General features: G+C 41.9%; 2 protein-coding genes across 2 annotated transcripts in view; both read left to right on the top strand.

The window, feature by feature from the left end:
• The window catches only part of LOC5521005, a 21,664-nt gene extending 17,589 nt beyond the window's left edge, over positions 1-4,075 (top strand). The window contains exons 19-21 of the mRNA XM_048730602.1: positions 191-462; positions 1,609-1,783; positions 2,515-4,075. Coding sequence (XP_048586559.1) covers positions 191-462; positions 1,609-1,783; positions 2,515-2,780 — 713 coding nt within the window. The 3' untranslated portion in view covers positions 2,781-4,075. The remainder of the gene's footprint in view (positions 1-190; positions 463-1,608; positions 1,784-2,514) is intronic.
• On the top strand, positions 3,310-17,282 carry LOC5521086 (S-methylmethionine--homocysteine S-methyltransferase BHMT2). Its single transcript, XM_001640843.3, has 9 exons — positions 3,310-3,534; positions 6,798-6,933; positions 9,372-9,478; positions 11,173-11,373; positions 12,185-12,332; positions 13,747-13,929; positions 14,578-14,708; positions 16,261-16,358; positions 16,599-17,282. The coding sequence occupies exons 1-9, from the start codon at positions 3,310-3,312 to the stop codon at positions 16,702-16,704; spliced, it is 1,335 nt and encodes a 444-aa protein (XP_001640893.3). The 3' UTR covers positions 16,705-17,282.

Below are 17,282 nucleotides of genomic sequence, written 5' to 3'. Positions count from 1 at the left end.
TTATGTTTACTTTGCGTCTGCTTTTGTTAGTATGGTAAGAAACCCCCTAGAAAAAAATATATATATATCATATTTACCTACAACAAATGATAATGGTGATAGTAGCTGAGGTTTACTGATTTACCTGACCGTTGGTACAAACTGGTACAAACATGCGTCGAAACAAACTGTCACGTTTTAACGTTTTCAGTTCACGGCTACGCAAATCTAGAAGAGATCCACCAAGCCTTACTAAGGGGGGAAGTGAAAGGAGCGCTTGTGGACACATACGTGGTCGGTTCTTACAAGGCCATGCTCTCAAGTGGCCAGATTCGCGTGGACAGGGTGTTGGAGAGATCGTTTGGCTATGGACTCGTGCTCTCTGGCCAGGCCGTCTTCCTACAAGACGAGTTCAAAAACTACATGCTTTACAACTCGGCGAAGATCTCGAGACTTGTGGAAACTAGCACTTCTAAAGTTAAGGTACGAAATCAGAAAAACGAAATCAGAAAAACGAAGTCCAGGGACGGTATCCAGGGGCGGGTCTGGTGTCCAGGGGCGTGTCTGGTGTCCAGGGGCGGGTCTGGTGTCCAGGGGCGGGTCTGGTGTCCAGGGGCGGGTCTGGTGTCAGGGGCGGGTCTGGTGTCAGGGGCGGGTCTGGTGTCCAGGGGCGGGTCTGGTGTCCAGGGGCGGGTCTGGTGTCCAGGGGCGTGTCTGGTGTCCAGGGACGTGTCCGGTGTCCAGGGGCGGGTCTGGTGTCCAGGGGCGGGTCCGGTGTCCAGGGGCGGGTCTGGTGTCCAGGGGCGGGTCTGGTGTCCAGGGGCGGGTCTGGTGTCCAGGGGCGGGTCTGGTGTCCAGGGGCGGGTCCGGTGTCCAGGGGCGGGTCTGGTGTCCAGGGGCGGGTCCGGTGTCCAGGGGCGGGTCCGGTGTCCAGGGGCGGGTCAGGTGTCCAGGGGCGGGTCTGGTGTCCAGGGGCGGGTCTGGTGTCCAGGGGCGGGTCTGGTGTCCAGGGGCGGGTCTGGTGTCCAGGGACGGGTCCAAGATGAAGAAGAAGGACCGGACATGAGTTAAGGGCTTTATTTGTTATATGATACAAAACAATGATAAAATCTTTTAGGCTAAAGGCATACGTCGAAGCGAATTTGAACATAATTCAGTCGAACCTGTTGTTTTAAAAATAGATACATACAACGTTTGCGGTGAATTGGTGTCGGGTGTGGTTCTTGTATTATACTTGAACCGAATAAGATTCATGTAAATGAAAAAATAGTTGGAAATAAGCTCGTCTTTGACACGCACCAGTTATTGCATTGATCCGGTTCAAGTTCGGTTCGACGGATTGGTTTGGGTCGACATATGCCTTTTAAGCCTTACAGATTGTATTCTAAAAGGGTGGATATCAGCCCGATCCAGCCCGCGATAGTTAAACTTTCTTCATAAGAACATAAATTCATAGAAACAAAACTAGAGTACCACAAAGTCAAGCTTAGAATGCCCTTACTCTGGAAGGAACGAAGTCTGTTGTATAAAAAAAACACCCTAGGTACAATGCATTTCCAAATAGTATTTTATTATAGATTCTAGCCCTTGCAAGGCTTGATAGAAATTATGGTCTCAAATCTGTTTTAGGTGCCATTCAAGAGCGTTGCTGAAACCAAGTCGACAGGCTTGTTTGACTCTGGGGCTTCAATGTTCAGGAATTCTCTGTTATCTTCAGGTAGTCTCCTCGCCTTTCTAACCTTTCTCGGCTTGGCGTGGCATTTCCTCTGGCATAAGAGACGAAGAAACATAATAACCAATAAAGGTAACACCCCATTGACCTCTACTATAGTTCAAACAGGGCAAACAATGCTCGGCTCCGCCACACTATTTTGGCATTTGACTGGTTACCTTGTATCCTCCGTCGTGTTACAGCGCTGGTCTTGTGAATATCATTGCACGTGTCTTTCAATTATTTATATTCAGGATGAAATTTGTTAAAGTCATCACGCTATGCTACAGTGTCTGCAGCGGCGTTGCTTTTCCAGTGTGCTATCGTTTGGTACATTGTTATCTTTTGGTGGTTTAATTTGCAGGTCCGTACCTAGGGGGTTCGCATCCCCCCCCCCCCCCCCTTCCCCCACACACACACACACACACACAACGCCCGATAGTCCACTTTCGGTTCGCGATACACTTGCTATTTGTAGAAAAAAATTATAAAGCATAAGCGAATTATAAAAAAAAAGACATTCTATATCACTCTGGTATCTCATAAATCTTTAAGTCAAACTTTTTTGTAGCCAAATTCGATAATAATCTCCCCAGGAGAAAATTGGTCCACTTTTTCGGATTTCGCACCCCCAAGAAAAATCCTGGGTACGGGCCTCATTTGGTATATTCTTATCATATACTGTATCGTTTGGTATATTGTAATCATTTGGTTTATTGTATGGTTTGGCATATTGTACATGGTACGTGATCTTGCGATCTAACATATAATACAGGTTATTTGGAGCATTACTGTATAACTGAAAACCTTTGTGTACTTTGCAGTGGAAAGCTGGGAAAATAACAGAGCCATCAAATTAAAGCGCGAAACACACGCCGAATTGCGAGAGGTTGTTGAGCAATTTTACTCAAATATCATGACAAACATTTCGCAGCTATCGCGATGGCATCGCCAGGAACAAAGGGACCTGTTGGCGGCAAGAAAAGCTCAACGAAGACAGCCAAGAGAAGTCAGTACTACCCATCTTAAAACGCTATCATTCGTAAACTTAGATGACTGCTCTGACGAGAAGCAATCGAGCGAATGCTAAAGAATGAAAAAACAAGTTTTGTTCTGCTACTATTACATGTTCTTGCTAGACTAACCTCTAGACCACCTGACACCTGATAGAGGACATCAAAGAATATAATAAATATAATGACCTCTTCCCTTGTCACAGGCCTTGCTTGTTGGTTTGTGGACAAATTTCAACAAATCAGCATCTATAATTGGCCTTAAGAAGTTCAGAACTAAATAAAAGTGTCAAAAGTGCATCCCTCCCATCACACCCCTATAGCTTCCGGGCTGCAACACCCCACCAAATAGCCTGATCCAGTGAAACGCCGTGACACTTATAGTTGATTGCCCATACTTATAATTATGGCCTACTCTTTCTTTTTTTAAATCTTATTTATATCTGTCGACGCAGACCACAAGGTCCGGCTCACACCAGCACACAGAGGCCGTCCGGTTTTCTCCTACATTTTTGTGAACAAAATAAAAGTCTAAAATAATAAGATACCGTAATTGAATAATTGAAGTTGAGATTGATTTTTAGATGCTCGGAGATCGTTACCTTGATGAGAAAAAGTGAGACGAACGATCTCCAAGCGTTTGAAAAATTAGGACTTTGTTGTTTTCCTATATCACTCCCAAAAGCGTGGGATACCTGTGTATTCTTACGCCTGGCCCGCAATCCCGTCCCCAGAGCCCACGTAGGTCACATAGGTAAGATCTTGACTGCTGGCCTCCAGGCAAATCACTCTCAACATCACTGCCGTCAAGTAACAGTTATGGCCGTAAAAGTAAGTCATACGCTATTTATCTTGTATCGATAATGCAAATCATTACCCGCGAACCGGACTGATAAATAGACCAGATAAGAGAGTTTTTTTTACTTTTCATGGTTATAGATCCGACTTAGCTTATTTGTCACCGCTGATAATTTTTAAAAGCTACTTTTATGATTATGATTGTTCACCTTTTTAGAATTTCGCAGTAATTAAGTATACCTATAACTCTATGTACGCTTTGTTTTCTTCTCTTTGTTTTCTTTTTTTTTCTTTTAGGCCGGTGCCATTTTTTGCGTACAAAATGTTCCAAAGATACTGAAAAATAACACATTCCAAAATTCTCCAAAATTCCCCTAGGGAAAGCGGTGAAATCCTGGTGGTAATATTTCGTGATTTCACCATGTTGGCGAGTACTCACGCTTCACTGAAACCACTTGAGATAATGTTGCATTAATTAAAAAGCACATTTATATAATATGTCTAATAAACTAGATTATAGCCGAATATATTGTTGCGCGACCTAACATGTAGTCAATAAACCGTTCTAAACCAATCGATTTCTTTCATGTTTTAATTGTCGTGTCACAAACCATTTTACTGCACTCAGCAAAGGAATTTATTGGTCACCGCTAAATAAACTTCTTGATATTAGCCGAGTGTGCCTTTGTTTTTACAGTATCTCTATGTTGTGTATACTTTGAGAATCTGTGTTTTGTAATTCGCAGTTCTTCGTGGGTATCAAGTATCCATATAACCTCTCAGAGTTGATAGACTTTGTCAATTCTTTATATTTTCATCTTCCAAATGATATGTGGTTCTTATGGACCATATAAAACACGCGTTTGTGCGAATAACTCAAATCTGTAATATTGAAGTATTTTGGTCAACCTTCTGTAAAAAGGCCGTGAAGTGAAAGGCCCGGGTCCAGTGATTTGTGACGTAGATTGAGATGTCAACCATGAGAAAACAGCTTTATTGTGGGTAGCATTGCTATAAAAAAACAATTCCCCAATATTTTGTGGTATTGCCGTCTCTGAATTTTAACGGATTTAAGGAAAATACGTTGTTTAAGATTTTCCCACCAAAACTTGGAATTATTCACTCGATTCAATCTTCTTTTGCGCGGCCAGGAAAATTTTCAAAGATCTATAGAAAATTCAAATTTTAATCAAATTCAGTTCCCTTTTCGGAATATGAAAGTTGATCTATGCTTTGTTTTAGCTAGATTGATTTAAATGAAAGGTTTTAAGAACTTTAAAAGCTGTGGAATTCTTGTTTACATTCTAATGAACATTCAAAGATCTTTCAGATACAAGGATTAAACAGCCATTTATACGCTACACATGAACCACCGCAGGTGGTTGAAATAGATTTATATGTTGTGTAAAACCATCATTTTGTTGAATCCAAATTAGGCTTTAAAACGTCTCAAAAACCTTAAATTTAACCACCTTTTCCAGGAAGGATTTTGGAAATGTTCTTTATATCTATGTAAAAAAAAGTGTGATGTCATTTTTTCACAGCCAAATCATAATTTTACCAACCTCCTTGGCTAGATATAGTTACATATCCTCACCACTCCCTATTGTCATGCCACAGGTATACTAAGTTATGGGAAGCACCCGCTCCTGGCTATGGCAAAAGGGTAGCGATGAGGGTAGTTACATATCCTCACCACTCCCTATTGTCATGCCACGGGTAAACTAAGTTATGGGAAGCACCCGCTCCTGGCTATGGCAAAAGGGTAGCGATGAGGGTAGTTACATATCCTCACCACTCCCTATTGTCATGCCACGGGTATACTAAGTTATGGGAAGCACCCGCTCCTGGCTATGGCAAAAGGGTAGCGATGAGGGTAGTTACATATCCTCACCACTCCCTATTGTCATGCCACGGGTAAACTAAGTTATGGGAAGCACCCGATCCTGGCTATGGCAAAAGGGTAGCGATGAGGGTAGTTACATATCCTCACCACTCCCTATTGTCATGCCACGGGTATACTAAGTTATGGGAAGCACCCGCTCCTGGCTATGGCAAAAGGGTAGCGATGAGGGTAGTTACATATCCTCACCACTCCCTATTGTCATGCCACGGGTAAACTAAGTTATGGGAAGCACCCGATCCTGGCTATGGCAAAAGGGTAGCGATGAGGGTAGTTACATATCCTCACCACTCCCTATTGTCACGCCACGGGTATACTAAGTTATGGGAAGCACCCACTCCTGGCTATGGCAAAAGGGTAGCGATGAATGTATGCTAGAGTGTGTGCACCGTCACCAGGGGAGGTGGTTGGGGCTCCTTTCTCCTACTGTCTGCAGTCTCAGCAAACTGACCCAGAATGAGTCAGGACATTATCATTATATATCCCAGGTTCACGTGGGTATCCACATCCCTAGGGACTATCTTATTGGATAACTCTAGATTACCCTGTGACATTCCAATTACGTAAGTAGTGAGAATAGCAATATTGTTTAGCATGAGAACCAACCCAGGCTTCTGTCATTCAAAATCATTGGGGCATTTTAATTTACAATACGATATATAGCTGTGTGTGCCTTTGTTTTTATCTCAATGTTGTGTATTGGTGCAACTTCCAACTGCTAAATTGCATTTAGGCTTCTGTCATTCAAAATCCTTGGGCCATTTTCATTGACCAGAAGTGAATTGGTTTCAAAGCACCAGATGTTATTCTACCCCCCTTTGGGCACCTAGCTTAAAGGGATTAATTGCTCAAGCCAGCATATTGTATTTCAGTTATCTCTAGTCTTGATTGCTAGCACACGTTCACAGCTTCACTCTATAATTCTTTGTTCTTTTCAACGTTTATATATCAAGCTCATATTTTTCCCGCCCTCCCACCCTGGGCTTTGTGTGAAGGGTGGCAGAGAGGTTTATTATTATTATTTTAGTTTTTCATTTATCAGTTTGTAGTGATTTTATAATAAACTTCTCTTATGCCAAACACAAAACAGTGTCAGTGGTTTATGTTGGGTTGAGGAATTCATTAGTTTTAATGACGCAAGTCCGAAAAGGGTTTAGCAGTTGGAAATTCTTTACATTAGTTTGAATGACGTGCATCAGAAAGGGGTTTAGCAGATGGAAATTTTTGTTCACAGAAGTATTGAAAATTGCAGCAAGGGGTGAAAAGCCCTGTGCAAAGGACCAATATCAGCCAACATTGCTGGCACCACTGTTTCTTTTTTTTTCTTTCGGGAAAAATCACATCTCTTTCACATGCTGTATTGGTATAAGTATTGATTTACTTTGTCCAATAGCGAGGAATTCTGGAAAGGCTCAATAATGAAGAGGTGATAATTGGTGATGGAGGAATGACATATGCACTTGAAAGGCGTGGCTATGTGAAGGCTGGGGTGTGGACTCCTGAGTGTGTAATGGAGAACCCAGAAGCAGGTAGATACCCTTTCTCCTTACACAACAGACTTAGATGATGGATCTTGTAGGTCAACAGCAATGGGGAGGTTGAGATAAACACCCCAACTCAACTGGGGGTTCTCTGAAATGAAAGACAAATTAAAAGAGAAATTAAAGATTTACTACAGCAGAAGGACAACAACAGCAATATTAGGTAGCTTGCACTGAAATCTTGTGTGTGCGTTGTCGTAGACTCCAAGGAGAAGCTACTAAATGAAAATGATCTACTACATGCAGTCGTTTGACAAAAGGTTGTCATCAACCGGCTTTGCGACAAGCCCGCATGTAAGCATGGGTAAAAACCACTGAAGCGCTTAGCTGCAAATATTACCGACTGCATAACTTTAGACTTAGATGGTGTAGTGGTGGCTTGTTGAGGCCACATTTGTAATAACCTGTCACATTTGTTATAACCGCAACATTTGTAATAAGTTAGGCCACATTTGTTATAACCTGTCACATTTGTTATAACCACCACATTTGTAATAAGTTAGGCCACATTTGTAATAAACTATCTGATATCTCAAAAAAGAAACATCGTACGACAGCCAAACTTGGTAGGTGTCATGTAGGTGTCAAGAGGGTGCAACCAGATGGTCACAAGATATGTGACATAATCAAATACATCACCAAACACAAAAATATGCATATCCCATGAAAGAAGCACATATGACAACCAAATTTGATAGGTGTCATGTAGGTATATCAAGGGGGGTGAACGAGATGGTCACGGATATGTGACATCATTGATGATGCAATAAAAAAAACAAATATATCCATATCTCATGAAGGAAACATTATGATGTTACCACTGCTAGTGTCAAGGCAGTGTCAACAAAATGATCACGTGATATGTGACATCATCAATGACGTCGTCAAAGAAAAAGAAATAATATCTCAAGAACTGAGCTTATCAAGGCAACCAAACTGAGAGTAATTTATGTTATTGATACAGTGGAACCCCGATATATACGCGCCCATCTTTTGGGCAAAAAAAATATTATTTTAAGATCCACCACACAGTAAGTCGAGCTCAAAGGCTTAGTTTTTTTTTCTAGAAGGAAGTGCATTGTGATGCCTTGCGTGTGTGTCTAAAAATAGCTTTTTGCCCGAGATAGATGGGCACGTATGTAATGACAGATGGACACTCATATCATTGTAATCACCTGCTATCATTCTTATAACATGATAAGGCGTGCGTTTTATAATTATTGAGTTAAAGTGATTGTTACTTTATTAAGAAATATTTGTAATTACTATTACTGTTGTGAGCACATTGATTGTGAGAATAATAGCTGATTATTATTAATTATCATAATTGCCCCTTGTTTTTACCATGATGTGAGTTAATATGCATTTTGTTGTCGAGAGCATATTAGTCTTTCTTTTACGGGATAAGATATGATCCTTGATGTTTGCCTTATCGATTTGAGTTTGAATAATCGATCATTTTGATTAATTCTGTCGCTACGTCTTCCTTGTCTCTTAGAAAAATCAAATTCTTCTTGTTTATCAGATAACTTAAGGTACTGCCTAAAAGCAGAGCTCCAAACCAGAACTTTGATTATTTTTTGCTGATATTTTTCAAAGATTTATGACTGCTTGTGACGCTAACAATGAAGTCGCACATTACGTGATCTATCTCTTTGATCTGCCTTAACACCTACCTAAGCTACATGATATCCTCTGAGTTTGGATATCTGGCGATGTTTCAACTTGAGATATCAATATTTCAATGTTGTCGTCGATGACGTCATACATCACATGGCCATTCTGTCTCACCTTATTGACTCTAGCGTGACATCTTGCTTGTTTGACAGCCTGACGATGTGTCTATCATGACATATTTTTTATGTTTATATTTCTATCGATTACGTCAAAAGTACATATCACATGACCATTTGGTTGCACCCCCCCCCCCCCCAGACACCTGTACATGACACCTACCAAGTTTGGTTGTCGTACGATGTTTCTTTCATGAGATATCGGATAGTGTATTACAAATGTGGCCTACCTTATTACACATGCGGCGGTTATAACAAATGTGGCAGGTTATTACAAATGTTGCCTCAACAAACCTTTTGTCAAATGACTGTATATAGGTAAACAGCCCCCTATACCCAAAATGCATCCTCAGAAACCCAGGGGTATTTTCCTCTAACGCTTAGGAAAATACCCCTGGGTTTCCGAGGATGCCCAAAATGCTGCTAAAGACACCTTGCTTTAGCTCTGCTTAAAAGGTAATTTAGACAACATAGACAAAAGAGTGAAAAGAGTGAATGAGAAAAGATTGAGTGAGCATTCCCATAGCAATAATTCTATCTGAATGGCTGCTAAAAGGGATACCATTAATTAGAATAGTCATAGCCATTTGCCTATATAGCCAAGTATGGCACTTGTTGAAAAGTGTGTTTTAGTCCAGCAGCTTCATCGTGAATTTCTGAGGGCCGGTGCAGATGTCATACAGGCTTTCACTTTTGCTATGCAAGATAAACCCCTTGTTTCAGCTGGTTACAGTTATAAGGTATTTTACTAATGGTGCAATTGGCAGAGAAATAGGTAAAACTTTCAAGGACATTGAAAATGTAAGCAATATGCAAGTTACCTCTTGCTGTAATGGACACCCTCGGGAAAAAAACATCTAGCATTCATGGTGGGAGTTTCTAAAGGGAGGAGCTAGCCCGGGGGATACCAGGATAATACAGAGCTTAATTGAGCATCAATATCATGTAGAATTCCTAATGATAAGCTTCTTAATGATAAGATTCTAGAATCAGACACTTAACAAATTACTTTTTTTCATACATGGCCATAAAATTAACACCACGAAACCATTTCATTTGACATGATGAATTAAAAGAGTTGGTCGCATAATTGCACATAACCTACATCACTATGTTTGTTGGTGCTTTCAACTTCAGTATTAGCATGACAAAAGGGTGTTCTTTTCCTGGGGGACTTATTGTTTAGTCATGGACTTGTTTTTCTGTTTGAGCAGGGATGCCCCTAATATGGGTGTTGTTAAGACAACTGTACTTGCAATTGCTCTCAAGATTTGAATGATAACTATTTAAGTATTTTAATTATCTGAAATTTAACTGATGTGAGGTACAAGAGGGGGGGGGGGCAGAGGTAAGGCTGTCCCATTAGAATTGGAATTTTACAAAAGGAAATATAAACATTTTTGGATGATAATCACAGACAGGTTTTTTTTACCCCACCCCCTCCCACAATGACAATTATCATATTTTATATCATATGGTTCAACACAAGGTTTGCTGCCACTAGCTATTATTGTTAGTTATTAGTCTAGTATTGCTTGTTGTTAATGTATTATAGTTATAGTATAGTGTAGTTATAGATATTATAGTGTAGTACTGTATAGTACAGTGTTGTGTAGTTATGGAATATAATGTAGTTTTAAAAGTGAGAAAAAAAATTTAGAATGCCTAATACTCAGTAAAAGGACGTAGAGGTATGAATATATGTTAACAATACTGAGCTGGAATGCGTTTCACAAGCTAAGATCTTAGGCGTAACCTTTTCGAGTGACCTAAAGTGGAACGCCCACGTAGATGAAGTTATCAAAAAGGTAAATAAGCGTCTTTACTTTCTACGCCAGCTTAAGCGCGCAAACGTAAAACCAAAGGAGCTCATTCTATTTTATCTAACTTGCATTAGACCATGTACAGAGTACGCATGCGCGCTATTTCATAATAGTTTGCCCAAGTACCTAGCAGCAGATTTGGAGTCATGTCAAAAGCGTGCGCTTAGAATAATATTTCCAGACGACTCTTATGCACAGGCATTACTTGCCTCTAATATCACAACACTACATGAAAGACGTGAGGTCGCAACAAACAAACTCTTTAGCGAAGTCATGGCCAGTCCAAACCACAAACTACATAGGCAGCTCCCTCAGCAGAACTCTAGAATTAATATTAGGAAGAGGAGGGTCTTTGCCATCAAAGCCAACACGCAACGTTTTGCAAAAAGTTTTTTAATGTTCAATGCCTCCACTAAATTTTACGACTAGATATTTAATCAACGCAGTATAGATTTGATCAAGCCTGTAATTTTAGATTCATATTTTAGATTTTTAGATTTTTAAAGTATTTGACTATTGTAACATAACGTAATTCAACCTTCGGGTTGCAAAGTTTTTGAATAAACCTATCTATCTATCTATCGAATATTTCTTTTTTTTTTTTCTTTAAGTGGAATGAGATAAGCCATGCTGGTAGTTTGCTTGCCAAAGGGGTTTCTGGTGAAGGAGAGTTTGCCCTTGCGTCAGGATCCCTGTGTGAGACAGGATCTCTCTTCAGAAAGGGCCTTGCCTCAAAAGAGGAAATACAGCAGAGATTCCGAGATCAGGTTCAAATCTTTGTGGACACAGGGATGGATCTTATCATTGCTGAGGTAATAGTGTCTGAAAATGATTACTATTCTAACTTTAGCAAGATCATTCTACCATTAAATCTTTTGTCATGATCAAAGCAGACTTGCAAAGTTATGTTCATTCGTCAGTTACCTGTGGGAACATTCACGTTAAACATAAGGTTAAGCAACCCATGTCATGGGGCTAATAAATTTATTTTTCACCATTTATATTAATAACCCCAACCTCCCTTTGAGAGTTGGAGGAAAAGAATGTGCCCCAAATACTTTCCTTCACTTTTTATTGTCCATATTGGGAGCCCTGTGTTGGGAGTGTTTAGCAGGGCTGATGCATGACTGCACTTGTTCTTGGGTTTTATTTTGCGAAATCACTTCTTCCCAATAAGGTTTTCGAAAACAAACTGTAGCCTCAACACCACTGTGTCCTTCGTAAGAAAACTGTAGTTTTGCGGTTATTATGGCCTTGGGCTGTGCAGAATAAAGTGTGTGTTTTAGCAAAAGGTGTGGGTTTCCATCACACATTTCAAAATGGATGATTCCGAGCCCTATCTCTCACTTAGAAAAAGCCCTTGAATGGGATCCTATATGAGAGTTCCATTCTGAATTTTGAAATACCCTATAACACATCAGATGCTGAACTCCCCTTCACCTGTGTGGATGAGGTGGCAGCATCCTTGGATTCGGAGGAGTTTGTTTCCCTTATCATAAATATATATAGATGTAAGTCAGGCATGTGTACAAACATTGTTTTGCAGAATCCAGCAATGGCAGCACAGAATTTGTTTATAAAAAAAATTCCATGAGCTAACAGCTATTTTCATACTTTCTAAAGTACATCTCACATGTCCAAGAGGCTGAATGGATGGTTGAGGTGATAAAGGAAAGTGGGATGCCCACGGCAGTTTCCCTGGCAATAAGTCGTGAGGGTGATCGTCATGGCGTGCTGCCAGGAGAGTGTGCTTTGAGATTGGTTCGTGCAGGTATGGTTGATTGGTGATAGCTCTAGTAATGGGATATTGCGAAAGTTAGTTGGTCCCGAAGGACCAAATGGCCCAGTAATAGTTGTGCAGTTATCCAAGATAAAATCATTGTGATGGCGAGATACGTTATGGAGATTGCTAGAAGAAAAGGCTGATCTGCCAGCAAAATGAGGATTGTCATCAATGGAAGACAGCTTAGGGCTTGAAAGACTTGTTTATTTTTTGTATGTAGTTTTCATGAATTAAACCACCTTTTTTAAACTCCTAGCCACTGAAAGGGAGGTTTGGCACTAAGTGGTAAGGTTTGTAATGGCTATGGTGGGATACCCCTAGGATACCCCTGATGGTGATATTTAGTAATGGCTATGACGGGATACCCCTGATGGCGATATTTGGTAATGGCTATGACGGGATACCCCTAGGATACCCCTGATGGCGATATTTGGTAATGGCTATGACAGGATACCCCTAGAATACCCCTGATGGTGATATTTAGTAATGGCTATGGCGGGATACCCCTAGGATACCCCTGATGGTGATATTTAGTAATGGCTATGGCGGATACCCCTAGGATACCCCTGATGGTGATATTTAGTAATGGCTATGACGGGATACCCCTAGGATACCCCTGATGGTGATATTTAGTAATGGCAATGGGGGGATACCCCTAGGATACCCCTGATGGTGATATTTGGTAATGGCTATGACGGGATACCCCTAGGATACCCCTGATGGTGATATTTAGTAATGGCTATGGGGGGATACCCCTAGGATACCCCTTATGGTGATATTTAGTAATGGCTATGACGGTATACCCCTAGGATACCCCTGATGGTGATATTTGGTAATGGCTATGGGGGGTTACCCCTAGGATACCCCTGATGGCGATATTTAGTAATGGCTATGGCGGATACCCCTAGGATACCCCTGATGGTGATATTTGGTAATGGCTATGGGGGGACACCCCTAGGATACCCCTGATGGTGATATTTAGTAATGGCTATGGCGGATACCCCTAGGATACCCCTGATGGTGATATTTGGTAATGGCTATGACGGGAAACCCCTAGAATACCCCTGATGGCGATATTTAGTAATGACTATGGCGGGATACCCCAGAATACCCCTGATGGCGATATTTAGTAATGGCTATGGCGGGATACCCCTAGGATACCCCTGATGGTGATATTTAGTAATGGCTATGGCAGGATACCCCTGATGGCGATATTTTGTAATGCCTATGGCGGGATACCCCCAGGATACCCCTAATGGTGATATTTTGAAAAAAGAGGTTTTTTGTTGAAAGGGAACAAGATAATAAGGATCGGGAAAGAATTAAATTGACATTCTTTTGTAATAAAAAAATAAAACACTCCAAATTATAAAATTAAGTCATGACTAAAATTTGTTTTCAGGTGCAGATATTATAGGAGTGAATTGCCGATTCGACCCAGAGCGGAGCCTGGATACTATTGCCCTGATGCAAGAGGCCATCCAAAGGGAAGGGCTGAAAACTCACTGGATGGTGCAGCCTGTTGGATATTGGGTCCCTGACGCTGGTCCATCGGGCTTCACTAGTATCCCAGAAAACCCACTAGGTACGCCTTTTTATAGCAGTCACAGTAACGAATCCTGCATTCTGATTGGCTAATAGAGCGTCAGATTAGATTCCTATATCTGCCCTAGGTCCAAGAATGGATCTCTGGGGCTAGAAAAAAAAATTATTTACCGGGTTAAGGTCGGTCCGTATCGTGAAATACCTTGACCAAAGTCTTGAAAATACTGACCGTGGCCAAAGGCCTGGCAAGTAACCCCTATTTATTTTGTCAACAATATAGTGAAAAATCAGTTGTTATCTTGTCGCCATTATCAGAGGGTGATTTTGGAATACAAGGGTTACAGAATATGCATGCTAGACATGCCCGTAGCAAGGATTTTAAGTGGTTTACCCAGTTTCTCTTAGCTAGCTCGCCCTAACTCGAAGTGGTACTCAATTTTCCTTCATTAGAATGGACCTTCTAGTCGAGTGGGGTGGTTCTTGCAAACACCCCCAGGCTATGGGTCTGCTAAAAGGCATTAGACGAATTATTTATAAATAACTTGGGATAAAGCTATCATAACATATTCCAGTAACAGTGATACAAAGTTGGCTGATTTTTAATATTCCTTGAGCCACAAACTGATCCTACCTTATCTTTTGATTTAACTTGGTTAGTAGGTGTTCTTTTTTCTGTTTATTTGTTCAGCACTTGAGCCAAGGCTAATGACAAGAATTGAAGCTCATAAATTTGCGCGAAAAGCATACAATATGGGTGTTCGATACATAGGAGGTTGCTGCGGATTTGAACCCTACCACATCAGGGCAGTAGCTGAAGAGGTAGGTATCCCTGTCACATTAGGGCACTAGCTGAGGAGGTGGGTATCCCTGTCACATCAGGGCACTACCTGAAGAGGTGGGTATCCCTGTCACATCAGGGCACTAGCTGAAGAGGTGGGTATCCCTGTCACATCAGGGCACTAGATGAAGAGGTGGGTATCCCTGTCACATCAGGCCACTAGCAGAAGACGTGGGTATCCCTGTCACATCAGGGCACTAACGGAAGAGGTGGGTATCCCTGTCACATCAGGGCACTAACTGAAGAGGTGGGTATCCCTGTCACATCAGGGCACTAGCTGAAGAGGTGGGTATCCCTGTCACATCAGGGCACTAACTGAAGAGGTAGGTATCCCTGTCACATCAGGCCACTAGCTAAAGAGGTGGGTATCCCTGTCACATCAGGGCACTAACTGAAGAGGTGGGTATCCCTGTCACATCAGGGCACTAGCTGAAGAGGTGGGTATTCCTGTCACATCAGGGCACTAGCTGAAGAGGTAGGTATCCCTGTCACATTAGGGCACTAGCTGAGGAGGTGGGTATCCCTGTCACATCAGGGCACTAGATGAAGAGGTGGGTATCCCTGTCACATCAGGCCACTAGCAGAAGACGTGGGTATCCCTGTCACATCAGGGCACTAGCTGAAGACGTGGGTATCCCTGTCACATCAGGGCTCTAGCTGAAGAGGTGGGTATCCCTGTCACATCAGGGCACTAGATGAAGAGGTGGGTATCCCTGTCACATCAGGGCACTAGCTGAAGAGGTGGGTATCCCTGTCACATCAGGGCACTAGCTGAAGAGGTGGGTATCCCTGTCACATCAGGGCACTAGCTGAGGAGGTGGGTATCCCTGTCACATCAGGGCACTAGCTGAGGAGGTGGGTATCCCTGTCACATCAGGGCACTAGCTGAAGAGGTGGGTATCCCTGTCACATCAGGGCACTAGATGAAGAGGTGGGTATCCCTGTCACATCAGGGCACTAGCTGAAGAGGTGGGTATCCCTGTCACATCAGGGCTCTAGCTGAAGAGGTGGGTATCCCTGTCACATCAGGGCACTAGATGAAGAGGTGGGTGTCCCTGTCACATCAGGGCACTAGCTGAAGAGGTGGGTATCCCTGTCACATCAGGGCACTACCTGAAGAGGTGGGTATCCCTGTCACATCAGGGCACTAGCTGAAGAAGTGGGTATCCCTGTCACATCAGGGCACTACCTGAGGAGGTGGTCATTATTGGTGTGTAACATTTTTTCAACAATGAGGCTCAAAACTCGTAAGATAAAATAGAAAGTCATCTTGTTCGTAAGGGCACTACGAAGCTATCTACTGAAAGTTAAGGGTTCATAGCATTGGGGACGAAAGCGCACTTGAGACGCGAAATATATATTTTATAGTCTCGTTTCTGTGGCGCTCTTGTCCTCACATTTTACAATAACACAAAGAAAATAGGCCTTTGCTAATAGGAAAACTTTTTACCCTGGAGCCCGAGGGTTTTCTTTTACTTGTCTGATCGGTTCTGCTTTCCTTTCGTTTGATATGCACATATCCTGATTTCACAGCTGGCGAAAGAACGAGGTCGATTTCCACCGGGCAGTGACAAGAGTTGTCTGTGGGGGAAGGCCCTAGTACATCACGCGGAGCCTCAAATTGCTCGAAGGTCAGATGGTGTGAAAACTTGCTGAGAAAGGTTGAATTTTATTAAAATAGCAGACTCAATTACCATCATTTACATTAATGTCCATAATATTCGTGTCGCCTTTCGATTATTATAGTGGTGGTGTGTTGGATCTAATTTGGACACTTTTTTAGACTGGTATCCTCGTCTTTATGAGGCCTCCATTTGTTTCCAAAATTTCTCATTGCTTGCTTTATTTAGTTTTTTTTTATGTTGTTTTAGGGCAAATCGCGAGTATTGGGAGAATCTCGAACCTGCCACTGGTCGGCCTTTCTCAGCAGCTTACGCCACCACTGAAGATACCTGGAAGACGTCACAAGACGACTAAGGGGTCGTCCACATTAACACAGATACAAAAGTATCCGGATTTGTTTCGCCGAAAACGCATCACTTGATTCGCGTCCACACTATCGTTTTCGCAGCGTGTTCGCCTGGATCCAGCCGTCCACACTAACACGGATTCAAACGTTTGAAAACGCTGAAAGCTACTGGGTGACGTCATTTATATGATATGCGCGTGCTCAAAGCAGCGCACGCCTGCGATATGACGCCATCGTTTTCATTTTGATACGGATTCTACCACACTACGGACCAAAGTATACGGATTTATTTTGATTCACTTTCGACGGCGTTTTCAAAAGTATCCGGATTCGTGTTTGTGTGGACGGAAGGCCTAAACGTATCAAAAAGCATACGGATCCAAACGAATCCGTGTTAGTGTGGACGGCCCATAAAAAATATGTAGAATTGAGGGGGAAATCTGAAAAATAAGGTAGCTAGAAGACAGAAATGTGACGACTCTGCTGGTGACGAATTTTTTTTTAGAATTACGCAGTATTAATTTAACTTTATAGCGGAGCTCCATACCTAAGAAAAAGTGGTATATAAAACAAATATGGTAACAAA

This window comes from Nematostella vectensis, chromosome 1 (assembly GCF_932526225.1).
Source record: "Nematostella vectensis chromosome 1, jaNemVect1.1, whole genome shotgun sequence".
Lineage (NCBI taxonomy): Eukaryota > Metazoa > Cnidaria > Anthozoa > Actiniaria > Edwardsiidae > Nematostella > Nematostella vectensis.
This window is presented reverse-complemented; position numbering and strand designations above follow the sequence as displayed.

What these genes read in the sequence shown, in the direction of transcription:
- LOC5521086 (XM_001640843.3), top strand. Translation starts at nt 3,310, where the DNA reads ATGAGAAAAAGTGAGACGAACGATCTCCAAGCGTTTGAAAAATTAGGA. An exon ending in AATGGAGAACCCAGAAGCAG is followed by an intron (nt 6,934 to 9,371) that starts GTAGATACCCTT and finishes AGTGTGTTTTAG; the next exon opens with TCCAGCAGCTTCATCGTGAA. An exon ending in CAGCTGGTTACAGTTATAAG is followed by an intron (nt 9,479 to 11,172) that starts GTATTTTACTAA and finishes TTTTTCTTTAAG; the next exon opens with TGGAATGAGATAAGCCATGC.